Source organism: Sebastes fasciatus, chromosome 9 (genome assembly GCF_043250625.1).
Source record: "Sebastes fasciatus isolate fSebFas1 chromosome 9, fSebFas1.pri, whole genome shotgun sequence".
NCBI classification, from domain to species: domain Eukaryota; kingdom Metazoa; phylum Chordata; class Actinopteri; order Perciformes; family Sebastidae; genus Sebastes; species Sebastes fasciatus.
The window spans coordinates 18,232,329-18,259,940 of NC_133803.1; the positions used below are offsets into that span (position 1 = coordinate 18,232,329).

At 39.3% G+C, this 27,612-nt stretch overlaps 1 protein-coding gene across 1 annotated transcript; it reads right to left on the reverse strand.

The window, feature by feature from the left end:
- prim2 (DNA primase subunit 2) lies at window positions 1-26,674 on the reverse strand. Its single transcript, XM_074646370.1, has 13 exons — window positions 26,525-26,674; window positions 26,280-26,395; window positions 25,430-25,524; window positions 25,216-25,336; window positions 23,475-23,570; window positions 19,996-20,133; window positions 15,312-15,379; window positions 14,110-14,182; window positions 13,624-13,809; window positions 4,651-4,777; window positions 4,308-4,390; window positions 1,887-1,955; window positions 1-503 (listed from the first exon to the last, which is right to left on the reverse strand). Exons 1-13 carry the CDS (start codon window positions 26,667-26,669, stop codon window positions 276-278), a joined length of 1,545 nt encoding a protein of 514 aa, XP_074502471.1. The 5' UTR covers window positions 26,670-26,674; the 3' UTR covers window positions 1-275.
- Between the last annotated feature and the right edge of the window lie 938 nt (window positions 26,675-27,612).

The window sequence follows — 27,612 nt, forward strand, 5'->3', positions numbered from 1 at the left end:
AATGAGAGACTACTTTTAATACTCGGCTTAAACAGTAAAAAGGAATGACGCTGTGTCGGTGACGTGAGGAATTTTTAAGGTAGACAACTCTGCTTTGGTCTGATGTTGGGAGTTTGAATCATGTCCACTCAAGATGAACTCAAAGTGTGCTGTGTTGAGAACATGAGCCCCATATCAGAGAAATGACAGATATTCAACTTTAACACTTGACTTAGAATATGAACAAACCCCCAACCTCCAGTCCTCATAGAAAAAAAACATATAAAAAAGAAAAATCAGGCGTCTTGAAAGAAAGCGTCTAGGTCCTCCGTCATCTCAGCCACACCCTGGGAGGCGTTTGCCGCTGCCTCTTGAGCGGCGCTGGATCCTCTGGCGGCCGAGTTTTCCTGCGACCTCTGTGGAGCGTCCATCTCTCGCTTTATGTCCTTGCCTCCGCTCAAAATCTTCTGGCTCTCTATGAAGTACTGGTTGGGGTGATTGAGTGAGAAATTGGCCTCCTCAATCTGCTCCATAAAATAAAGAAACACAGGAGAGAAAAGATGAGAAGAAAAAAAAAGAATAGCAGTCTTAGCTTTCACAGGAATGGCAGGTTTGTAGCTTATAACTGATTGATTGATTCAATGTTATGTCATCTTTTATGAGATGGTCATGTAACATCTGCTTCATTTGGGGGACGATGTGGAACGGTTTGCTAATTTGCCGACAATTTACTAATTTATTAACGATGATGAGGACAGCCGGCTTTTCATGGCCAAATTAGCGAGCTAATTCGGTGAAAAGATGAAATGCCCTTTCAGGAAATAAAATGTCAAAATCACTCAGGGGGAGTAAAAACCTATGAATCAATTAACAAGATGGAAGTTCGAGCCCTTTCAAATGCTCTTCCTGTGACCTTTCCCATCATTTCTTAAACAAATTGTGGGAAACCAATTAAATGTGAGTAAATGTTTTAAATCACTCTGATAGATTTGTACAAAGCAGTATCAGCGTCTTCCATGTGCCAAATTAAGGTCTGTAAGGAGACGTTTCACTTTAATGTTTCTACCTGTTGAACCACTAGAGTGAAGAAAATTAGATTGTAAAAAATGTTTTAAGGCACCGGATGGGCTGAGGGGCTGAAACACACATATACTGTACGTGTGATGTCTATATTATTACTTTAAAATAGGTACACAAAAGGCCTCGATGTTACTTGAGGAAATCGTTTCAGCCTTACTGTAGTTTCTGTAGTTACGATTCATTCACGTCCCCCCAAAAAAACATGTTTAATGCCATGCTTTAAAAATGATATTATCATTATTTTAACATCGTAGCGTATTTGACAGTTTGTAGTATGTCCAGTTGATCTTTCTGAAACCCAGTTGTAACTGCACAAGCAGTCACAGCAGTCCACGCAAAGGTGCTCCAAGTGATTCAGTGTGTTATATATATACTGCTTTAATACTGTGGAGGTTATCAACCAATGCAAAGTCCAACCTTGAATTTTTATGAACCGATCCAACATCTAAACTGTGTGCGCCAAACTCAGCTGAATGTCAAGCATTTAAAGTCACAAGTAAATACATTTTGAGTTTTTTTTTTTTTTCTTCAATCCCAGCTTTCCTCTAAAAACGAGGACCTTGAGTGTGACTGAAAGGGATGATGACTCAAGCATCCAAAACTAAAACAGATTAAATTAAATAAGTGTCCACGGGGGACTACATAGATCTAAATGCTATAATAAACATATAAAAATTAAGTGGCTATGACAGCCAGCTAATGATGGACGTGATGACAGTTCTGGGTCTCTCCTGAGCCTTCATGCATGATATGTAAAGGACCAAACCCCTCTCCTCTTACACAGGTAGCCCTAGTTACTCTCTGCTTCTAAGTAAATCTGCACTTACATTGTGTGTCAGCTCAAAGTACTTCTGGCACGCCAGCTGATAGTGCATTCCTTTAACCAGCTCCATGATCTGCAACAAAAAAGGTAAAGGAAAGAAAAAAATGAGGACCCCAGGTTAGGTTTAAATGAGGCTATTTACTTCCACTGTTAAGTGTTAAACCTTAAGATACTGACACAGTACATTTACAGAAGATAAGCTCAACATCTTGTTGCAGCCCTGTATTCAAAATTGTTTTAATTGGCTTTCGGTCAGCTACCTACTACAAACGTTCCTGAATCATAATGACGGCAGTGAATACATCCTTCAAGGGATCTTTGCAGATGCAATGAAAACAGATCACAGGCTTATTTGGGCTAATTTAAATATTCATGCCCTGAGTCAACTCTTTGCAGAATAACCGTTGGCAACGATTACTCCTCCTGGTACTCAATTTTGGGATTTCCTGTTTTTTATTTCTGGTTTTTCTGAAGCTCTGCAAAGTTGAAAAGAGAGGATGTGAGCAGATATTTTGAAGCCCAGGCTTTGGCTGGGTCACATTCTTGTACTTAAAGCACTGTAGTGTTAGCGTGACTGCACAGTCAGGGTGGCTGGCCTGCAAAAAAAACAAATCCATAAGGTCTTCAGCACTCACTAAGAGACGAGAGAGACTCTTCTGCAGAATCTTGCCTGTATTTGGCTCCTTCATTATTCCCTATATTCCTGAAGACTGCCTCCAGCGTGATACTGCTACAAGAATGCAGCACTGGGGCTGCTTTTAGATCAGTGATGAGCTGTTTCTCCGTTTTTTGCCACATAATGCAGTTTTTATTATTCTGTTTAATGGAATACCAGGAACATTTGCAAAAATGCACACTGATAATAAAAGGGCAAAGCTGTGCTCTAACTTGAATTTTTTTTTTTTCTCTCTCATGCAAAAGGAGAAAAATATGCCTCTGGTGTGATACAAGTGCTTCACTTCCAGTTAGCGAGCTTTACTCTGGACTGGAAGGTTCTTCGGGGATTGGAGAAACAACATGCCGAACATCCACAAGACACTTGATCATACTATTACGGCCTTGACTATCTTTACATTACAGATCTTTCAGAAATAAATCACTGCTGTTAGAAGATATTGTAGCTTATCCTGTGAAAACAGGATCATTATAATTGTGATATGTGGATTGCCATGACATCTTGTACAGACATTCATGTGATGAAACACTTTGATGATCCTGACTTTTCATCTAGCGCCACCAGCAGGTAGATACCGTAAATGAAACATTGTTAAGACTTGACATCTAATGGGACGTTCACACCAAATGCAAAGCAAACTTTTAGTGTGGAGCGATTACATGCAAAGTCAATGCGAAAAGGCAAATACGGTAGATGCAACTCGATTGGCGCAAAGGACGCGAAAGAAGCATATTTGTGCGAGTTGAATTATTTCAACTCGAGTGCGAAATTCGCGTGGCACTGTGTCGCGAAAGCCTATCAGCGTTGAGATTCTCCTCCTGTCACTGACGTCCTGACGTTGTTGAATCAGAAATGGAGGAAAAAATATTGTAGCCACCTGTAGGCACCCAGCCCTCTACGATAGTACATCATGTTTGCACAGAGACCGGACGATGACGTTATGTTGAGTATTGATGGATCAGATACAATGTTATCATAGCCCGACACAGATCGATCCAAACTCCATTCAGGAAACAAACATTTTAAAAGTTGTTCGCCTGTCTTCTTGCATACTGACCTGACAACACATGAATTCCGACTTTTTACAAATCGGCATCATTATGTAGTTATTTCGGAGTCCTTCTGATCGGTTCATTGCAATTAAATCACAACACAATCTGTTTATTTTGGGTTCATACTGCTGTAACGTCGTGTGGCTTGCTAGATACGGTGAAAACAGCTCGGTGAAATTTACAGAGCACCACCCAGATGATGCTATGAACCCAGACAGTGTTTGATTTTCCATATCTGGGACTTCCACAGCATGTACAAAGCACCAAAAGTGGATTTCGACCACGGCCGTAAAACGTTGTGGGTATCTACATGGACGTAAATCCCTCCTCCTCCTCTCTGGCGCGTCCAATGTGAGTGATACGAATGAACACAAACGATCCTGCCGCTCAAACTCACGCGAGCAACGTGAGGCGAAAATTTGCTTGACGTTTGGTGTGAACGCAGCTTAAGACCATGTCTGAGACTAACTGCTCACAGCCACTGAGGGCTTTGTGAGTGGTACCATTTGCCAGTTTCTGAATGAATGTTTTATTTGACACATATTTTATAAACCCATTGACAAAATCAATTTCTATATGTGCTGTGTTTCATGAGATCAGGGGAGAAATGACCCCAGTTAGAAGCAGATAATGGTGGCTGCCTAGAGAGCTGTCCGACCATTGGAGTGGCCTAACTGTAGTACAGGACAGCACCCACCTGACTGATCCCGCTGGGAGACACCTTGTAGAACTGAAGCTTCTGCTTCAGCAGCTCTGGTTCACTGTGACGGAAAGGACATCCTACAAAACATAAAATTAAAAATGTATTAAAATAAATGGATATACCAATACACAATTAACATAACACATTACTTGTTTCACTGATGGACGGAAACTGAAATATTCCACATGTGAAAACTACATATGCAGAGATTTTGGTGATGTCCACAGTCACTTGCGTCACTATTTCTGAGCAATGCACTTTAACTAAAAAGCCTGATAATGGCAGTTGAGTGGCTCATCACATGGATAATGGCTTCTTCCAACAGCAATCAACTCACCATGATGGTCGCCTTGGCTGGGTGGGTTTGATAAAATCACCTTCATGCAACTGTAGGGGGTGTAGTCTGTTCGCTTGCCTTCTTTGCCAAACATGTGGCGGATGCTGTAGGCATATGCTTTGTCAAACTACAGAGAGAGAGAGAGAGAGAGAGAGAGAGAGGGATGAAAGGAGAGAGGAAGCGGAGGCATTAATGAGGATGAGAGTGTAAGAGGGACAAGGTTGGGGTGAAAAGAGACATTGTCATACATCATGTCAGATCTGACAGGGTGTTTTCCTCAATGAAATATAGAGCTATTAGAGAGAACCTGCTGTAGAGGTGTCGTCACACTCGAGATAGCTGAATTATGAATATCATACAACGGCCATGTTTCCCCTCTAATTGCTTTTGCCCCTTGTCCTGCAGAGTACTTTGATACAAGAGTAGGTTTTAAATAAAAAAATATAGATGTAGGAACTTCCAATACAGTGTACCAGTATTCACTGCAATGCGCCCATTATTCCTAAATGTGTAGCATTTCAATATTTGTAAATTTTGTTACTGCTAAGCAAACCAAACATTTCCTACTGCTGCAGCTTCAAATTAAAAGCATTTAACTGGCAATACAAGGTTTTTATTATGCTTTTATTATGAAGTAGCTGGAGAAAATGCAATGTCTTTGTCAATGAGCTTGACACTGACCTCTATCGCTAGTTAAAAATGAGCTTAATAAAATGACAAACAATGCCCAAAAAAAACAACAACCAGCGATGTACTCGCCAATATTCAATGTATTCATCCAAACCCTAAGGTACAACTTATAAAACAAAAAACTAAAATTATTAGCATTCTAAATTATTTTTTTTCAAATTACAATAAGCTCTTTTACCGGGTGTGATGCACAGTGCAACGATTTGGGTTTGCAGCAGGCTTGTCACAGTGTTTTAGGGACTGTGCAGTTCTAATTTGTCTCCATTGCCTTTTAGTTTAAAATTCTACCTGTGTGTGTAAATGACCTTTTAAAAAGCTGTCCTTTTCCTCTTTCTGCAACATCAAACTTCTCAACTTGAGCACACTTGCAGCATTTTTATAGTCCCTCACCTTTTTATTGTTTTCAGTTTCTGAAAAAGCCTGTAGTGCAGATTAAAATGGGACGTATTTTTTAATGGTATTACATATAAGAAGAACTGGAGCTGCAGGCACATCAGTCACTATGGACTGAGCCTAAGAAGCCATGCCAAGTTTACACACACATGCACACACACAGACACACACGTAATCCCTTTGATTGTGTCCTATTTCTCTGTCTCCATCGCCGCAGGTTTTCGCGAATGTGTCCTCGAGTGTGGGGGGATGTTACAGTGATGTAGCCCCATGAGCCAAGATGTGCACTAGAAGAGCTGCGGCTCTGCTCCTTTAATGCAGCTTTTGTGCTCGTGTTTAGACTCTCTACTCTGATTTTCCTGAATTCCCTCAGTTTTGGAGGTCAGCTGTGTTAAGAGTATATCCAGGATTATCTGAAGTGTGGGCTGAAGTGTAGGAACACAGGTTGGTGATTAAAAAGGAAGACTGAAAATATTATATTTAGAGGGGTTGAATTCAATGAGAGTAAATATAGGACGAGTTGTGAACAAACTGCAAGCTGCATTGTACAACGGCGGATGCTGAGGGGAATCTGAATACTGTTTTTGAGGACAAATCAAATGTCTTTAGAAAAAGGCAAATCAAAACCGTTCAATCTAATGTGCCGTTTGCGGTTAATCCCAGCATTTAAAAGCGTTAATCTGTTCTTGTGAAGTTATATCTTTAATCACCGTTTTAGCAAAAAAGTCACACCTCAGTCTCATGTGGAGGAAGTGAAAGTTTGATGTCGTATTATTTCTTAGTATGACTTTTTGAGACCACATAGGATCTTTTTTACATCCTAATTATTTCACATAATACATATTAAACACACTTCGGTGCCAGTGGAGTTCCAAGATCCGTTTTAATAGAGTAGGGGCGTCTTAAATCAGGAAACGGCCTCTTGAATCCTTCCAAGCTCTACATAATTAATATTTGATTTATCGTACCTCAAGAAGATTTTATGGATTTGTGAATTGCCGCTGCAGCTTGTCACATTAGCGAGTTCAAGGGTTTTATTGCAACATTTATGTGTTATGATGGGAGCAGTCGCGGGGATTGTGTTCTACCACTGTCGAAGCGCACTGTGTGTATTTTACTGTCTGATTTTTAGAGGCAGGGTCCCTGTAAATCATTTTTTTAATGGTTGCACTTGTGCTCTGTACATATAAAAGGAGTTCACTGTGAAGATTGTGTTGAATGACCTCCATCAAAAACTATGACGTTTTTTTTTTTGCTTTGGAACAAACTGGACAGAAGATGGTGTGAAGGTTTACAGACATCTGACACTTTAAAATGTATTAATACAGTTCATTTGTGTCCTTGACTTTTATGTTTTGCTTTTTGGGAAACGCTGTAAAGATTTCTTTTCAGCTATTAACCAAAGGGACACCCTCCCTCTAATAGGTCACAAAATACATCTGAGGGGTCGTGAGTTTGGCGAGGAAATAAGAAAAAACTAAATTCTGAAATCTGTTTCCATTTAATTTTTGTTGATCTTTCTCTAGCCTTTGCATCTCTCTTTTTTTTTTTTAGAAATAATGGATGATTTACCTCTTTCAGCCTCTAAATGAAGCCACCAGAGAAGTTTAAATGGAAATATCTCTTTGGTGAAACTGCTAACAACTCCTAGACATCTGTAAAATGTACATATATATATATATATATATATATGTATATATATGTATATATATATACATATATATATATATACACATTTCAACAAGCGTTGGTAATTAAAGGAGCTGTGTGTAGGATTTTGCGGCATTTAGTGGTGAGGTTGCAGATTGCAATCAACAGTAATTTCTTCTGTTTGCCAAGAAGCGAAATAATAAACAATTAAATAAACAATTAAATAATAGTTTAATAAAAATAAACTATTGTTTTAATAAAGAAGTCAGGAAATAATTGGCCTTTTTCCAGCATTCTGTGAGCACCTGTGATCTGATTTTATGCTGCATGTGGTATGGATCTGTGAACAGTGCAAGTAGTTTGTTACTTCGCTGAGAAGTTGTAGATGTGCAGCCTGTTGCCTTCAGCTCTTCATCTAACAGCTCACTGTGGCTGCTCCTCCTTGTTCCATTACTTCCTCTAATATTTCAAACTGATCCGCTGTCAAGAAATGACAAACATGACCATTGTCTTGTTTAGTAGACGTATTTTTGTAGCTAACCAGGAAGTTAGCATGGCCCTGGTTCCCTCGACAAAAAAAAAATGGCAGTGCTCTCTAGTGTAAAAAACAATGTAATGTACCATTTCTAAATGATCTCAAACATATCTTTGATATACTGTATCTGTCCTGCAATTTCAAATTACCAATTAGCCACCGTATACAGCTATACGGATATATCTGTGATACACTAATATCAACCCTGTGTCTGCCTGGTCTTAGTGTGTATTTCTCAGGGAAAGCAAATGCCACTTGTACAACTTGCATGCTCAGCATGAGCAATACAATGAAGTGCAATTTTCTAGACTTTTATTTTGAATCATTTATATCAGATAATGTAATGTATTGGCCAATATTCTGTTTACTTAAGGATTGGGATCATAAATTTCAAGTTGCTATAATAGCAGCACTATTCTGCAAGTAACTCACCATAGAAGATAAATGACACAAAGCCTCTTATAAGTCCAATGAATTTCTAGATCCTAATGAAAGAATGACCCGACTATCTAGCTTACACTGTTTACTTTATGGATTTTCTATAAGAAAAAAAACTCATTAACACAAAATAGCCTCTCTTGCGTCTCTTCCAAGAAAAAAGTGAAGTGAAGAATCAGGATATATTTGTATACAGGGTCACATGAGGAGCTGGGGGCTACTTTCAAACGTCCTGCAAATACCAGTGATAAAAAAAACATGGTGTTCATTTGTAATCAACCTTTAAGAGCAGTTAATATAAAGTGTCATCTCATAAAAACGTTCCATTGTTGGAAAAGGCCCCCAGAGCAAAGCAAAACTATAACGTGACAAATGGTGTCAGTTAGTGGAAATTAATTAACCTGAAGTTAACATCTGTAAAACAAGCAGTCCGACCCCCGAGGCAATGCAACGCACTCAAATGTGGTTCAAATAGACACACTCCTCCAAATGAATAGGCTAACTTCTGTGGCAAGAAAAATGGATAGATCAAGTTGATTTCATCAATTTCCTCTCTCCCTCTAGTCTAATATTACATTGGCTCTTCCTCCAGGCCTCCCTCTTGGCATCGCTGCCTCCCATCTTTTTCCTCCGTGCCTGTTGCATGCTAATGAGCAGGCTTTTGTGCAGCACGCCACAAAGTGCAGTCCCTGACTTAACACATACATCATTGTGAGAGCTGTGATCTGTCAGCACCATTCTGCTGCCTCTGCTGTGGAACAAGAGCTGGGCATTGTGCACCGACCATCGCACTTTCTCTGGGAGCTTGTACACGTGGAACCGAGCCACCTCAGATATGGGGCACCAAAGAGGGCTCTAGTGTACTGTAGTTGCCATGAGGCTCTTACTGAGGGCCAACAGCAGATACTAGGACAGGAGAGACAGGAGACACTGCTTTATTAGTCTAAAAACATGCTTTAACAGGTGTCAGTGACAAAGCTGCACAAAAAGATGATGGGGAATCTTTAGATGGCTCAATTAAATGTCGGCACACATAAACCCCTCTTTCTAAATTAAATCTTTAGAGAGTAAATAACATATTTTGCTGCGGTGCGAAACCATTGCAAATAGCTCCACTTCTCTGTATCATTTCCCCTTCCAGTATTTACTCGTCTTAAATACAGGTGCTCATTGCAATTAATAGTTAAACCTGCAGGATACTCATTTTTACAATTATAAAAGGAAACCATGTGTATCTTTTAAAAGGCAGCGTCTCTGTAAATCATTTTTAATTGTTGTACATATTAAGGATGCCCCAGCTTATCGGCCGAACATCTGTATTGGCCCATATTCACCTTGTTGACTGCCATCGGCCTATCGACAAATAAAAGGACATTCGCCGATGGCACTGGCCGATGTTTCTGTTGTGTTCCATCAATTTTGCGCCGGCTAAATAATGTTTTGTTGTTTATTTGCAGTCGGTCTCGGAAAACAGTAACCAGCTGCTGATTCAGAGAAGAAGCCACCGATTGGGCACGACTCTGGCATGTAACAACGTAACAGCAACGGGTGCCATGGGCATGTGTGGTTTCTTTACAAATAAAAGTGAAAGAACAACTCGGCTGTGTGGGAGTATTACTCTGTCTCGGAGAAAGATCCGCGACAAGAATGTTTTTATGTTCAACGAAAAATTAAGCAGTAAAACAATGGCTTATAAGATTTCTTAAAAGCAATCACTGCGGTCTGGATGGGAATGACACGCCACCGTAGTCCCGTCTGTGGGTCCAGCCCGGACAGCTGAGGCAGTGAAGCCCGAGGCTGGACCAGTAGAGCGGAGCTCTCCTCCCGCCCCCCGGCGGCGTTCTGACACCATTAGTGCACTGGGGCGGCTGTGGCTCAGGAGATAGAGAAAAGTTGTCCACTAATCAGAAGATCAGCGGTTCAATCCCGCCTCCTCCAGTCCGCATGTCGAAGTGTCCTTGGGCAAGATACTGAACCCCAAATTGCCTCCGAAGGCTGTGCCATCGGTGTGTGAATGAGCATTTCACATCTTGACGAGCAGGTTAGCACCTTGCATGGCAGCCTCTGTCATCAGTGAATGAATGTGTGTGAATGGGTGAATACCGGCGTGTGGTGTAAAGCACTTTGAGTGGTCGGAAGACTAGAAAGGCGTTATATAAATAAAAGTCCATTTACCATAGATAATCCATCGCGGATGGTGTCGTTCTTTCGAACGGTTTAAAAAAAATGAAACAAAAAAATGCTAAAATGGGACGCCAAATATAGTTTGACGGCTGTTGATATATGGGCAGCCCACCAAAGTAAAGGTATATGTGTGGGAAACACTGCTTATGTTTCTAATGGCTTTTACCTTTACATTGATTTATGTTTCACAAAATTAATATTTGTGTTGGCTATCTAAGCACTGACACATTCTTCTCATTGAGTAGGTAGTTGTAGCGCAGCTAAAACGGCTTTTGAAGCAGTAATTTAAAAAAAATTAAAAATCGGCTTCATGTGAAAGAGGGTTATATTAAAGGTTGTTTCATAAATATGTGTGATTGAATTTGGATCAAAGACAGTGTAATGAAATGCTGAATAACTTTGCTCAGTTATTACCTCCGCCAAGGCTGAAGGCTTAGGAAGGAGGTTATGTTTTCACCGGCGTTGGTTTGTTGATTCGTTGATTCGTTGGTTCGTTGGTTTGTTTGTCCGTTTGGAGGATAACTCTAAAAGTCCGCAATGGATTTGAATGACATTTTTTGGAGGGGTGGGGTGTGGCACAATGAAAAATCCATTAGATTTTGGAGGCGATCCGGATCACGATCCGGCTTCGGAATTTGTTTTAATAACTCCGCTCAGCCTGTGCATTAACACCACAGGCTTTAAGACATGTGCAGTGTAACTGATGACACGTTCATGACGTACCGCTCATCTCAACAAAAACAAACACACATGTGGATGATGGTGCAAGCTGAACGGCGGGGAGGGGGCATGAAACCTGCGCTCTCCGAGTGCATTACTAGTTTGTTATTTGATGTCTTCGTTTCCTTGGCACAAAAGGGGAATAAATAGCAAAACCACTGTTATCGGCCAAATTGTTATTTTAAACATCGGTATCGGCCCAGAATGGTGTATCCCCAGTATATACAGTATAAAAGGAGTTCACTGTGAAGTGTGCAGAATAATTTAATTTCCCATAATGACCTATGCAGCGTTTTGTGTCTGTTTAATTCATTTACTCTTTTAAGACATTAGACTTGCTTAAATTTGTTTCCATTCACACCGAGTTCACTGAAGATTTGGGGCACGGTTTAATGCTTTAACCTCTTTGTCACTCACATTAGTACCGTATACATTTCTGTATGAAAAATCTGCCTTGTATAAACTGCATAATATTGTATTTTTCCCCCTCTCTCTACCAACTTGTTCTTTTGCACTGAGATGTGAAAACCCTTACAAGTGACAACACATCTGAAAACATGAAGGCCGCTCTGTGTATCTCTGTGCATCAGAGTCTGGTCAGAACTCTTTGATGCGTCTTCTCATTACAACTGAAACTGCGGCACCAGCAGGAAACAGAGGCTCAAGATCTCCCACCACTACGCCAGGACACCTCGTCTGGCTGATGCAACACATGTCCCCGGACTGGAAAGAGCGCTGACCACCTGGAGCGATACGCCAGCCATGTGATCTATGACTACAAATCATTATCTAAAAGACAACAAGGCTCGGGGATCAAGGCCCAACACACACACTGCTGTGCCAGACTGCTGCTCTGGGTGTCTCTTTAACTCACAATTAAATGATTTCTTGGCACTCACCTTGCACCCTGTTAATACTGCATCTTTTGATGAACACCCAAAAACACAACAGACTTATGTGTGAGATTAAGCGTTTTTTTATCAGTGCGGGTCAGATGGACAATACTTCTTAAGCTTTTACTTTTCAAATATAAATGACAGCTCACGTGGCTGATTAGTCAAGTCTCTGCCTGTGTCCCAGTGCCATCAGATCATGCTGTTCTGATATCTACCTGTCAAGTACTCCTAGCCGGGTCTTATGTGGTGGATATGTAGTACTTTAATTTTTAAAATTCAGTAAAACATATAGAAGCAACAATAGAAAATAATGTGGTGACAACTAGATGTATATTTGAATAAAGCCTCGACAAATTTACTACAAAGAAAGACTTAAATGATGCATCACATTGGAAGTTTTAGTTTTTTTTAACTTAAAATCAGCTGGTTCTACTTAAAATTAAGAAAAATGCCATTATGTGATTTTTGAAAATATAGTGCAGAGCTCTATTAATCATGTAAAGCAAGTGATGCTGCTACTAAAAGCAAAAAAAAAAGAAAGACATGGTACAAGTGGAGAATATCTTAGAATATGTTTCTATGATTATGAACCTGAAGATATTTTAAATATGGTGTGATTTGACCATATATTTGGTTTGTATTCAGGGAACCTTTGAGAGCAGAATCACTGACATCCTGAATGGTTTGACGGAATCTCAATTAATAGATTAGTCTAAAAAAAAAAAGTTACAAAATAGTGAAAAATAGTTGCACTAATCGTTTCAGCTCTGGTCAAAACTCATAAATTGTAACTTCAAGATGGATTTTTTTAAATGTTTGAATTTTGTTCTGACTAGACCACGGCACAAAATAAAGTTCACCGACTTGAATTCAAAGTTGATTTTCATGTTTCATGAACTTCAGTGTTCATATCTCGACAAGGAATTCCTAAGTGGCTGCAATGAGGACGGAGCATTAAAAAAAAACAACACAGTTTTGAATCTTCCATATCTCACTTAGATAGGCCAGCCAAGGCGAGGCATACAGGGATGTTCTAACAGTCTGTGGTGGATACTGTACAGTCATATCTGTGAAAGCAAATCGATACAATCCAAGCAATTACCTATTTAACAGGCAGTTATTGTCTTGACAGCTTGGCTTTAGTACGTGGTTCAGAACTGTTAAATAAAGGTCGGTGTGGCTCGCTTAAAATACATTAATATTTAAAGCGTTACAACAAGAAAACAGCATGAACTACTGTCTGTTCTATCTGAACCGTTCCATCATGTGGAGTCTGCTGTCACTATTGTCCGCTAATCTGGTGTTCAAGGATAAACTCTCAAAAAAACAACAACAAAAGAACTCTCTGGGTGTTTTTTTATCAGGTTGTAATGAAATGTAGAAAAGCCTTTAAAAACTAAATAGACTTTTAAACGTAACTTAAAAAAGTAAAAAAATATATGATAGCATTCATGTTGTCAGCATTACCTTGTCTGAATCCACTTTGCCTCTTATGAACTCCGACCTCCAGAACTGCAGTGCTTGCTCCAGCGAGAGGCCGATACCTTTGAGGAAGAGGCCGTACTGCATGCGACCACCGTGTCGGAGATGGTGGTCCTCTCTGAGGGTCTGGTGGAGCTGCCTCATACAGAGTGGGAATGACTTTCCTGCAAGCTGGAGGTAGACAACAATTAATGATTAACATGCAGATATGGACTACTAGAATCCATCTGTACCTGGAAATATCTATTTTTCTTCTCATTTAATTTCTTCTTATAATTTAATTCATATTTGTACAAATGTTAAACATAATGTGAACTGATGGATTAAAACTAAAGTTGCACTAAATACACCTCCGGGCCACCAGAATTACATTCAAACCGTATTCTACCTTTTACACACCACCCGTTCTCAGGCACAAATGAAACCCTGAACTTCAACTTCTTTCAAGAATAAATAGTGAATGCAACTTACTGAATCGATTTGTTCCAAGGAGATTTTCCCAACATTCTTCTGGATGCTGTAATCCTGCCCCACATAGGCATGACTAAAATGAGAAAATATAAAAAAAGAAAATATCAGGACTGTGACAAATAAGCAATGTTAATACAATTTTAGAAAGCTATCGGGGATGCCATGAAATCGGATTGTTTGGTTCCTCAATGTAATAAAAGTCTTTTTGATGGAAAATAACACCTGACACTAAAGACTGGACATTAAAGACTGGACACAATCATTTAAAAAAAGGTGAATATAAAACATCCATTGTAACCTCCTGCCAAAAAAAAATGTAAAACTCTTAAGCTGCTATCAAATTTTTAAGTCGATGACTTTGGCATCCCATTGACTCCCGTACGGCAATGCTTTATATCATATAGTGTTCCCCCTACCACAGAGATTAGTGACCTGCCCACTAATCTCAACAACCTGCCCACTAATCCCCATCAACAATCAGGCGACACGACTTCTTCAACCCTTATATTCATGTTCTTACTTTTATCTAAAGTAAGATAAACCCCCTCACTGTGTTCTGAGCTGCCTCTCCTCTGCTATTGAAGCTGAAATGAAGGCTGCTGCTATTAAGTCACTATTCAAGGCAACCTTGTGTGCTGTTGCTGATTCACATTAACTTTCAATGGAGAACAAGTTTAAGGGTTTTTACATTAAGGCATCTACAGGAGTAAGAGAAGTTAGTGGCGGTTCTATTGTTTGATCAAACATGATAAACATACAGATATTTTAGTTGCTTTTTTGTTCATGTTTAATCTATTACGTCCACCATAAAAATGCACCTTTGTACAAAAGTTAAGCCTATTATAAGATCAATTAAGAAATCTATCCCAGAAACAACTACTGGGGAACAGCATGGCCGCACCACTCAACAACCAATACAGAGATACAGTACAGTGCATGAGAAGTTGTAGCAAAAACAATGCACGTGTTGCATAGTCCTAATTACTTTAACCATAGGAATCGACGATGCTGCACACGTAGCCAGGCACCACAAGTTTCAACAACATCTGGACTTGTCTATGGGGACAGATTGGGTTTACTCAGATCAGCTACAAGCCGCCGCCAACGTTCTTTGGTGCCAATGATCAATCCTGCTAAATCTCTTTCTCCAAACGGAGTCCTGGCAAAGTGGCAGCGAAGTTATTAATCCTGCTGCTGCTTACCTGAGGTGGTTAAGGAGCGGTTGGAGTCGTTCATCAGAATGCACTGCTGGTAGCGAGCGGGCTGTCAACTGCAGGTGAGACGGACATCACATTGAGTAATGGTAAACAGAGTTGGCACAAGGACTAGAACTAGAACAGCCCAACATTGCAGGTTAAGTGCAAAGATTAAGTACTACACAGACCAAACAGTAATTAAAATACAACTTAGTAACTTAAGCAAGTTGAAAAAAACTGCATCAAAGTTCATTTAAAGAATTAGTACCTAAACTTTAAGTACTTCATGTTGCTGAATGTTTGACAGCGGTACCAGAAAATCAGCTGTCAGCTTGGTGTGTGAGGGCCCTTTAAAGTAGAGCTGCAAAATGAATGGATTCGTTTTCAACTATTTAATGAATCACCAACTATTTTGATAATCGATTAATCGCTTTGAGTCATTTTTTAAAGCAAAAAAAAGTGAAAAATTCTGATTCCAGCTTCTTAAATGCGAATATTTTCTGTTTTCTTTACTCCTCTATGACAGTAAACTGAATATCTTTGAATTGTGCACAAAACAAGACATTTGAGGACGTCATCTTGGGCTTTGGGAAACACCGATCAACATTTTTCACCATTTTCTGACATTTTATAGACCAAACAACTAATCGATTAATTGAGAAAACAATCGTTAGATTAATCGAGAATGAAAATATTTGTTAGTTGCAGCCCTATTTTAAAGTGATAATGTTAAAATTCCCTTAGCTGTAAAACAGACTACGATTTTTCTGACATTGAGTGAATGATCATACATCACACTATATGACACCAGCACAGTGATTCCTTACAGGGGCGCCCCGGTAGCTCACCTGGTAGAGCAGACGCCCCATGCACCAAGGCTGAGTCTTACTGCAGCGTCTTACCTTTGCTGCATGTCATTTCCTCTCTCCCTTTCATAACTATCACTGTCTCTCTCTCTCTCTCCATTAAAGGCAAAAAAATAATCCTTAAAAGAAAAAAAAAATGTTTTCCTTACAAGCCCCGCACCCCCCATATACACAACAACTACTTAATAAATTACATTTCTGTTCAAATGAACAGCCAACCAATAACTGGAGTGATAAGGAGAAGCAGCTTTCAATTTCATGCCTTTTTAATGACACATTTTCTGCGATGTCCCCTTGTCGTCCCCAGTAGAGGAGAATAACCATTATAGTAACACACAAACAGTCACAATGGCACAGTTACAAGAAAAAATAGTTTTGGAGCATTATTCCATTCCAACAGTTAGTGGTCCGGATAATTACCAGGAAATGGGAGAATGGCGGAGCCGGACCGAGCTGCTGTTTTTATTTGTTTTTCCTTTTTGTAATTTGGAAAAGATGGTCCCTGTCTGTCCCATGACGGAGGACATGTGTTAAAGCAAATCAAGGAGATGTTGCCCACTATGCCAACATTAGTACAGAGGCAATAACTTTTATATGCTACACAATCTAGTATGCAATCATGATTTGGACACTATAGCCAGTGCGGTTTCCAGAGTCCTATGGGGTTTCTTCACCTAACTTGCACACAATAAACGGTTTACTGCTGCTGAGAAATTAAAAAGCCCAAAAATCAGAGCAGCAGGTCGAGGTCTGGTGCCCAAGTTACTCTGCATGCATTCTGAGATTAGCAAGCTACATGAAAACTCTCTGTCCTGTGCAATTCTGTTAATTAAGCATATTACAGTTGGGCAGTAGTGTGTTTACGATGAGTGCTCCAATTTGCCAATAGGCATTTTAGACCACTGGCTAGACAGAGTCTACTGTTTGTCATGAACACAGGCATTACCTGGAAACGCACTGATTGAAAGCGACTACATGAGGCGAACAACACAACAAAACCACACAACAAAAATGGACTTTTGTTCAAACTGCCAAATCATTTTCTATGAACAAAGCAATGAACTGCCTGGTGGATTCAAACAGCTGCTTTGGAAAGGCATTGAAAACTCTCTTTTGACAGAGTGCTCTTTAGTTGGAGAAAGCAAACTAAAGGAGGACGCATTGCTTTTATGTTTAGGTTATGTGTTTGTTGAAAAGAATGACCAGTGCAGAAGTAATAGCATCTGATACACATTCTTTATGACAACCAGGTCCACATTAGACAAACCCGACAAATTCAAAAGTAGTTTCATGAATGGTGTTTTCTTTGTATCTCTTATCTTGATGATGAAAACAACATGGATCAGATTGAGGAAACCGTATCGTCCCTTTGCCACTATTATCCCTACTCTGCATCACAATAAAAATCATAATGTTTACACAATTACTTCAGGGATAGCATAAAATCTACATAATTTTATGTAAATTAGAAAGGTTGAGACTCCAATCAGAACAGTGAGGATTTGCAGGTGTTTATATTGGCATATTTTATATTATTCCTTCTCTGTGGCTGGGTCGTCTATATTGTAGATTTCTTGCACCTCATTAATAGAAAAAGTCTTTTCATAAACCATATGTGCGACTGCCTATGTTGTTGAGCATGCTTGTGCCGCCTGCTCCCTAATCAGGAACCCTCACCATGATGTAACTGAACCTTGGTTGTCTCCTCACATGTATTATAAAAAATGCCTCTGGACCCCAGAACACCATATTCCACGTCCCTCAGGGCATTCAATGCACAATGCATGCTGATATTGCGCCTTCACAGACTTCCACAGCTTTTAAAAAAACATCATGCCCGTAGGGATAATGAGCACTTTCATACTAGCTGTCATTTTATGTCATGCGTTCATACTTATTCCCCTCATTTGAACCCAGAGTTTCTCCAGTTTCCCCTCAGGGCACGGAAGGGAACAACCATGGTTTGCAAATTAAGAATTTGCCTTATGGAACCTGTGTAAACTTACTATATACACAAAATTTATTTACATAAACTGCATATACAGACAGAATAGGAACACAATATAATGCAAATATCTAATCAGCCAATCACGTGGCAGCAACTCAGTGTACTGAGGCTGCATTCACACCAGATCAGGCATTGCAGCGGTGTGGGAGAGTTGCATTAATGGCCCATTAACTGTGCCGATTAACATCTTTTGCTCCCTCATTGCTGGGCTGTATCGCTCTGGGTCGCCGGTTACGTGACTGGCCACACAGTGTGACGTCGGGTTGCGTTTCTTCAAAAGTTGATTCCGTTTCTATTTTTCTGCCGCAGGCCAGAAACCCCACCCCCTGCGGCCGCCGCAGCCCACACGCACTACCCCCATTCAAAAGGAAGGGAAAAACTCACGTTTTCTCCGCACCGCCTACTCTAGTGTGAATGAAGCCTTAGGCATGTAGATATGGTCATGATGATCTACTGGAGCTCAAACCAAGCATCAGAATCGGGAAGAAAGGTGAGGTAAGGGACCTTGAACATGGCATGGTTGTTAGTTTGAGTATTTCAGAAACAGCTGATCTCCTGGGATTTTCACGCACAACCATCTCTAGGGTTTACAGAGAACGGTCCAAAAATGAGAAATATATATCCAGCTAGCGGCAGTTCTCTGGGCCAAAATGTCTTGTTAACGGCAGAGGTCAGAGGAGAATGACCAGACTGGTCCAAGCTGACAGAAAGGCAACAGTAACAGATATTTCCAGAAGAGCATCTCTGAACGCACAACACGTGGAACCTTGAAGCAGATGCGCTACAGCGGCAGAAGAGCACACCGTGTGCCACTCCTGTCAGCTAAGAACAGGAAACTGAGGCTGAAATTGTCACGTCTCTCCAAAATTGGACAAGAGAAGATTGGAAAAACGTTGTCTGGTCTGATGAGTCACCATTTCTGCTGACACATTCAGATGGCAGGGTCAGAATTTGGCATAAACAACAAGAAAGCATGGATGCATCGTGCCGTTTATCAACAGTTCAGGCTGCTGCTGGTGGTGTAATGGTGCGGGAGATATTTTCTTGACACTTTGGGCCTCTTAGTACCTGTTGAGCATCATTTAAACGCCACAGTCTACCTGAGTATTGTTGCTGACCATGTTCATCCCTTTATGACCACAGTGTAACCATCATCTAATGTTCTCTTTTGTAGGACCATTTTCTTCAAACCCTAGAGATGGTTGTGCTAGAAAATCCCAATAGATCAGCAGTTTCTGAAATACTCACATCAACAACCATGCTAAGTTCAAAGTCACTTAAATTACATTTCTTCCCCATTACATTTCTTGGTTTGAACTTCAGCAGATCATCTTGACCATTTCTACATGCCTAAATGCATTGAGTTGCTGCTACGTGATTGGCTGATTAGATATTTTAAAGGTGCTATTGATAACATTAACAATATTCAGCCACTAGATGTCGCATTCTCCCTCCCCCGTTCTATTGCATTCACTTCACAACAAGTTGTTGCCAGCCATTTATCAATTTTTTCCCACACTAACTGACGACCCAGAGATACCATGTGATACCAACGCCGTTATACTTTTGACTCACAAGCCTTGTTAGAAGCGGAAACCAAACGTCAGATATCTTCCACAGAGATAAACAAAACATTCAATTTAGACCCGCCAAAACTGTGGATGTGTTATTTCTTTTTTAAATACTGGTCTACATAAAATTGTTATCAATAAGACCTTCGAAGTGGTCAGATGTACACACACACACGTCTCCTTGAGCTTTCTGTAATACTATTATTCATTCTTTCTAAAAACAGTGAAAACCGTCAAACACTTACTGCGAGAGCTTTAGATAGCCTGGTGCGGAAATCGTTGAGAACAATGGTGACAATGTCCTGGTGAGGGATGTACACGTAGCCTGCTTTGAGATACACTTTCCTTGTTCGCACTAGATCCAGGGCATCTTGAAATGGAACCTTTAAAATAAAAACAAAATAGTAAATAGTAAATGCATTCATAAGATATAGATGTTAAAATTTCAAGGACATTGAGGGGGTTTGGGTAGAAAAATCGAACCCGCTACTTTATTACACATAAACAAACTGGTTCACAACAATCATGCTGGCGGATATGTGGGAATAGAGAGGAAAACCACGCACACATCTTTTGGGAATGTCATAAATTACACTCATTTTGGGAAAATGTACATGTTACAATTAAAGGTATTTTGGGATATGCAATACCTAAGGAATGCAAAGTTATGTACATGGGGAATATATAAAGGATTATGTCACTGATATTGATAGATATTTAACCAAGATATTATTGATCAAAAGTAAGAAGGCAATAACAAGAAACTGGTATAAGACTGAACCCCATACTATAACACAATGGTTAGAAATTATAAGAGAGATTTATACTATGGAAAAAATGACTTTCCAGCTTAGAGGGAGAGAAAATGTTTTTGTTAGTAAATGGAAGAAATGGATGATTTATGAGTGGGAAATGCTGGGACAATTGTAACCATGACTGTTCTGTTTGTTTTTTGTTTATTTTCTTTATTGTGTTTTCTTTGTAAAAAGTACTTTTGGTTGTATGCACAAAGACTCAATAAATATTAAAATAAGAAAGATATCGATGTTAATATTGCATTTGCATGCATGATGAGTGTCAGGATGCTGAGGCCAACTCTTTGCCCTTCCTAATTTTGGCTGCGATACGTGAATTCACCCTTATTCTAGTCTAGATGTTCAATAAAGGGAGCGTGATGATTTGCATGCTCTCAACAAATAAGACTGTCAGTAACAAGCCTAAAATGTAAATTCAAAGTAGCAGGCCATGACATTTTTCTCTTTCCTTTTTCATTTTGTGAACAGACAACTGTAGACTTAAATCCATTCAACTGTGAAAGGATATGAAGGTAATCTGTCAATCAGCCAACTATTTTTCAGGCTGTCCTTTCATACCGATTTAAAACTCCATTATGTGAACATTTAGTGGTTCAACAAAATTATGTCCAAATATTTCTTTAGAGGTAAGGCAAGATACTCAGAGGGGAAATTCTACATTTGGGAGAACATGAATTCTCCAATAAAGTTGATTTAAACTGCGCCATGGACCAATATTTGCTCATTTATTTCATATCATAAGATGATCTGTCTCCATCTGACTAAATATTGTCCCTGAAGGAAGGGAAGCTGAGGAAAAAAATACAACTAAGAAGATAAATCCGTGTTTTACTTCAACGTGATCAATGTTTTATTCATAAAAACAGACTAGGCGGTTCACTGCCCTGCTTGACTGGTACTCTTGGGCAGGTTAAATTAAACAGTATGGAAGAAACTAATGAGAGCCGGTGTGGTAATTAGTCGAAATCTAACATTGGACAAAAGGCAAAAGTCAAATCCAACTCCGTGGACTTACAACACTTCATGTCTTGCCAAAAGGATTTAAGCTTTTCTGTAAACTCTACTCTTATTTGACACTTAAGTCATTGTGGAAGATTGTAAAGTGTGTGATCTGAGCTGTTACATGTAGCGATGTTTGATATCTCTAAGACACCTCTGAATGGGACCCAAATTATGTAGACAGAGGGTTGATTTATCAAGTAATCATCTAACCTGTAGTTTGGATTCACCTTAAAGGACTACTCCAGAGATTTAGCATTGCACCTCCATAATAGTTGGGGGACTCGCAAGAGACAGATTTAAAGTCCCCATAAAATGAAAAACATATTTTCCCAGTTTTAATCCGGTGTCCCTGTGTTAATTGTTCATTTGTCTCTTGTTATATGCCAAATATGTCCAAAAAAAAAAGACAGTATCAGAGTATTTTTACAACAAAATCTGATCAAAATCCCCTTCTTTTCTCTTCCTGTAAACGGTTTCAAATGTTTGATGACTCATTCTGCACTCGGGGGCATTTAGAAAAATGAATTCAATCAAATGAGACTTTGGGCGACTAGCTAGCCAGGTGTTAGTGGATCAAATCAATATACGTTCTTTGATCAAAGTAGCTAAGAGCAATATGGAGAGAGACAGGAAGAGATGAGTTTTTGGATATCAGTGGGCAAAAACGCTGTTGTGGCTGAGGTCTAATTAATTCAAATGAAACTTTACCAATTTTCAACCGACTCTGTGTCACTGTAGCGCGGCAGTACAGAGTTTGTTGGCGGGTTGGCAGGGGGGGCTCCGGGCGCCATTCATCTGCAGGTTCTTGACGCGCTGCAGTAACGCAGAGTCAGTTGAAAATCGGAAAAGCTTCCCTTTCATCTCTCCCTCATCCTCTGCCTGATCTAACAACAGGTGAGGGTAGTGTGTGTGTGTGTGTGTGTGTGTGTGTGTGTAGCCAACAGTCCTCTGTAGCTACATATCGAGCTGAACTCTAAACCATTTTTTAGAGGCCCAGTCAAATGCGATTGATTTGATTTAAATCCCTCTTGTAACTTTACACCGCTCAAATATTTCACTGTGAGATATATGTCACAGTACAGCAGATAGAGAAACTCTAACTTCCATTTCATGGGGACTTTAAAATGGAAAACAGACGTAGCAGAGGCTGAGATACTTTTAGTTTCTAGTATGAGAGACAAGCCCCAAACACACTGGATTTTACATTTCTAATAATGCAACCCAAAAGCATCTTTTGTTAGGCCTTCCCTGACTGGTGAACGCCACAACTTTTAAACTCCACACCTCCAGTGTGGAACGCAGCCTTTTCTGTTTAAGTCTCAAGTCTGATGACCTTATCAGGGTTATTTTTCAAACTTTGAAGTGCTCTATCCAAAGTTTACACAGGCCAAGTAGTACCCCTCATATCGAGTAACCCTGTCTTCATGTGTAAAACTGGCGGAGCACCCCTTTAACATGAATAGCCACAGTACAGCAGTCCTGCTGTTCCATGAATCTGGACACTTCTTTACCAAACTGAGCATTAACAACTATAAAAAGTAGTCTAATAATGGACTCAAGGGGGAAACAGTGGAGCTTTGAGAGTAAAAAGGAAGAATCACTGAATATAATTACAGTGGGGAGGGAGATTTTTACAAAATAACATTTTCTAGTAAATATCAATCAACGATGTTAAAACTGTCATTTCTTTATTAAAGTTCTGACATTTAGAATTCAAAACAACATACAAAACTGAGTTAACGGTACAGTGTCTAGATGGCTCGTTTCCTCATTCGCTATGTGAGAGCTGAGGGACTACAAATTGTAGAATAATACTGTATATAAAAATGTGTTTTATGGAGGCATAAGCACTTAACATTCTTAGTGGTCTTGATGGAGATGGAGAGAGAGAGGTATGAGTAACTCACTTTGTAGAAGTCCTGGTTCTCCACAGTGATTCCACTGACGTTGTAACTGGAGTTGACAAGTTTATCCTGCAGAGCCTTCTTCTCCTCGACACTAATCTGAAAAGTTATTGATGAGAAAGATGAATTTCAGTGAAGAGCTGCAGAGGCAGAACTGTGTCAGTGTTAATACATTGAAGGCTGAGGCTCATGGAAACCAAACATCGTTTATCAGGTGAATGCGCCGGTTCCGTCCTTGCTTGACACATTATGTGTTGATGAATTATTAAATAGAGGTCTTTTTATTTTTCCTTTTAGTATTCACCTGCATTTTATGAAAAACCTGCCGCAGTGCTTTCCTTAAGTGGGTCTTACGACACACTTAGAAGTAAAAGATAAACTAAACACACTGTTATTATTCACATTTGATTAGGGTTACTGTAACTGTTTAAACTTTTCAATCACCATTCACCGTTAACATTCATGGGTCCTGTTAGAGTGATCAAACAGCTCCATCTAGTGACAATACAATTGAGCACAAATGTTACTTTCCCTGCCCCCTTTTTTTTGGGGGGTTTTCCTTTCCTAGTATCCACTAATTATTAAACACAGAAATCCATATATTACTGACTAAAACATGGGCTTCTGTATCAGTTTTGAATTATTCTACAATTACTACAGGATCCTACAAAGTCAAGAGTCATGTACAGTATTTGTCATTAGTAACATACATGAATAGCAATTTTGCAGCTATAAGCTTTTGCTGATATAAAACCTAAGCTCTACTCACTATTGATAGTGTCTAAACACAGTTCATTTTGTTTATGTTTGAACGTTTGTATAGAAATGCATATTCAACAGACGCTTTCAGGTAGTGCCCTGTACAGATCAGTCAACACGCCTTTACATTCACAGATGTGGACAGAGGTGAACGTATGAGAGTACCGGAGGTCAGGGCTGCACGATTATGGCCAAAATGATAATCATGATTATTTTGATCAATATTAAGATCACGAATATTCATTGATTTTAGGGACAAAATATTTTTTTATTGCGCTTTCACATTTAAATAAACTGAGATCTGCTTTCGCTTCCATGTTGGGTTACATTCCTGCTTATGTAGAAATGTTGCATCAAAATAAGACTGGTCCTTATTCACAGTGCATCTTCTAGAAGCAAAATAAAATTGTAACAAAACTTTTTACCCAAAATTAAAATCAACAGAGCACTCCTTTCACTTTCATGTTGTACTACATTCCTGCTAATTAACGAATCTTTGCAACAAAATTAAACTTAAAGTAACGTTCGTCTTCACTTGAATTCAGTACATTTTCATTTTTGCCAAAAAATAAGAAATATACAGTATCTCTCTTCTACTCTGGACTGCAGCCGCAACATTCAGGAAAGTTTTACATGGACTGCCGCACATGACAGCTCCCCAAAAGTGAAGCTAAAACATCTTGATCACCCCTTGGTGGCTGGTTGTGTGTTTAGGACACGTTTGATTTGAAATGCAGCTGCATCTTCTATGAGCAGAGCACGTATTTTAAACAATATCAATATCGCAGTTGATCATGTTCATTTAATTGTGGGAAGTCAAAACCGTGATCGTGGTTAATATTAAATGAATTGTGCAGCCCTACCCGAGGTGTAAGTAAGACAAAAGAAAACATTGTAGTTTTGTAGCAAGAATGAACCTTATGAGTTACGGTATTCATCTATATTAAAGTAAAAACTCAAAATATTGAAACAAAGACAAACTTACTGTGTCGTACTGCAGACTATTTCTGTGAAGAAATTCAAGCTTTTGTTTTGGATGCAGGTCATCGAAGCGGTAGCGGAAAAGATCAACTTCCTGTTGTATAAACCACCGTCTCAGATCCTCCCTTTAAGATGCCAATAGAAATAAACATATATTCAGTTACAAAGCAATTTTTTTATAGATTTTTTTTGTCAACAAACATCCTACAGAAACTTACGTTTGGCAGTATGCGAGTCTGAGAATGAAGTGGGAGATGTGGTCCTTCCTTCGTTTGTCAAATTCGCTTAGTCCACTCTGAGATTTTTTGTCATCCTTGAAGGGTTAAAGCAGGCACAGTATTGTTAATGACATTCATTTTCATTGCTCACATTATTACTTCTTCATAAGTTTTGTTGTCTTGTTGGGTATAATTTCAGTTGCGAGGTAAAATCAAAATTACAGATTTTTAAAGGGAGTTTTGTGACTCTGTACACATAAGAGTGCATTGCATACTTTTTTTTATTCCATACTTATTTTTATAATGGATCGCCACTATGAATGTCTGTTCTACTCCTATTCTATTTCTATGGGGAAAGCACACGATTTAAAGTGTTTTTTTTGCATGATTCTTTGTGGAGAAACTCAGTTTTACAGATCTGTCGATTAAATCAACAAGTCGATTAGCCGACAAAATCCTGTTAGAAGTGAGTGTTAGTCGACTAAGAGTTTCTTTGGTCGAGCACAACCCTACCACCTGTCAGTATAACACAATACAGTTTAACAGCGCGTTGTATAAGACCACATTAGTTTAAGCTAGGTGTACCCAATAAACTGGCAACTGAATGTAACCAGTGACCACAAGCACAATGGAGAAAAGCATGCAGCCTTAACTACCTAAATATATGATGGATCATTGCAATGTGATACGTAATGAGATGTTCCCAAACCCTGCTTGCTTCCTGTGAAAGCCAACAACTGGTAAACGGTCATGGAGAAATCCCTTTGTGATAAAGACTCATGACAGGTAGTAAATGTAGCACTGCTAAGTTTTAAAACTCTGATGTGTGTGTCATGCTGAACATACTCACCGGCGCCGCATCTCTGTAAAGAAAGTTGAGGGCATTCGACTCAGACTCCAGCTTCTTTTTGTACTGGTCCGATAGTTTCACATAGCTCACTCCCAAATTCTCAATGGTCTTCAACACTGCAGTGGCATTAAAAGAAGGCATTGTAAATATCAGGCCCTTTTTAGAAACATGTATTTCACAACAGCAAAGAAAAACACTGCTTATTTCATAAATATCATTAGACTTGCATGCGATCCAGGTCTTACATTTCAGTCGATCCACAGCAAATGCCTCAAATTCAGTGAGAGAGATGTTTTCAAGAGGAGGCTGCCCGTAGAACTGCAGGGGATGGCCATACAGCTCCGTCTGAAGGTTGGTATTGAACCTCTTTCTTCTGCTAGGAAACTGCATCGTTCCTGATGATGGTAAGGGAAAACAAGAACGTTTTCAATAATGCATCACCAGACAATTGGCGTCTTTTAGAGCTCACCATGCTGGCATATTTGTTGCAACTACAATTTTTTAATTTTGAGAACACACAGACAGCACAGCCCAGAGGGAGCTTCAATACAAGTAAATAAAAACTGAATAAGTTGCACGACTCTTCTTCCAGTGTATTGGGCTTTATTTCCGTTTACAACAGTTTCAGCCAGCTTGTCTTCACCAGGATGCGGGCATTTGGAGAATAAATACTGATTATATACTGGAGAATTAATACATAAGATAACCTTGGGGGGGACAAAGGAGGACGGTCTGCAGGACAGATAATAATGCACTTTACTCACTTTTAACAGTTTCTTCTGCACTATATTCACCTTTTTAATAGTCCTGCATCACAGCTGTTACCCTGCACTATATTCAGTTTTAACAATTTTCTTCATCTCATTGTATTTTTATATCTGGTATATTATTTTGTACTTTGCACTACTAACTTTTTACTAACATGTTTTGCACTATGGGACTGTGATGCTGGAAACTTAAATTTCCCTCGAGAACAATAAAGTTACTATCTATCTATACAGCTCCTATTTTTATACTTCCTTCTATTTAAATGGTTCATATTTTGTGACACTTTGTTTAGCTCTTTTTTACTGTGTTAGCTGATGCATCTTGTTTTTTTTGCACTATCCCCTTTTGCTGTTGTACACTGCAAATTTAAGATAAGATAAGATAAGATATTGCTTTATTAGTCCTGCAGTGGGGAAATGTGCAGTGTACAGCAGCAAAGGGGATAGTGCAAAAAACAAGATGCATCAGCTAACACAGTAAAAAAAAAGAGCTAAACAAAGTGTAACAAAATATGAACCATTTAAATAGAAGGAAGTATAAAATAGGAGCAGTATATACAGTATTG

What these genes read in the sequence shown, in the direction of transcription:
- prim2 (XM_074646370.1), bottom strand. Translation starts at nt 26,669, where the DNA reads ATGCAGTTTCCTAGCAGAAGAAAGAGGTTCAATACCAACCTTCAGACG. An exon ending in TTTACAGAGATGCGGCGCCG is followed by an intron (nt 25,525 to 26,279) that starts GTGAGTATGTTC and finishes TAACCCTTCAAG; the next exon opens with GATGACAAAAAATCTCAGAG. An exon ending in GGCTATCTAAAGCTCTCGCA is followed by an intron (nt 15,380 to 19,995) that starts GTAAGTGTTTGA and finishes TCTCACCTGCAG; the next exon opens with TTGACAGCCCGCTCGCTACC.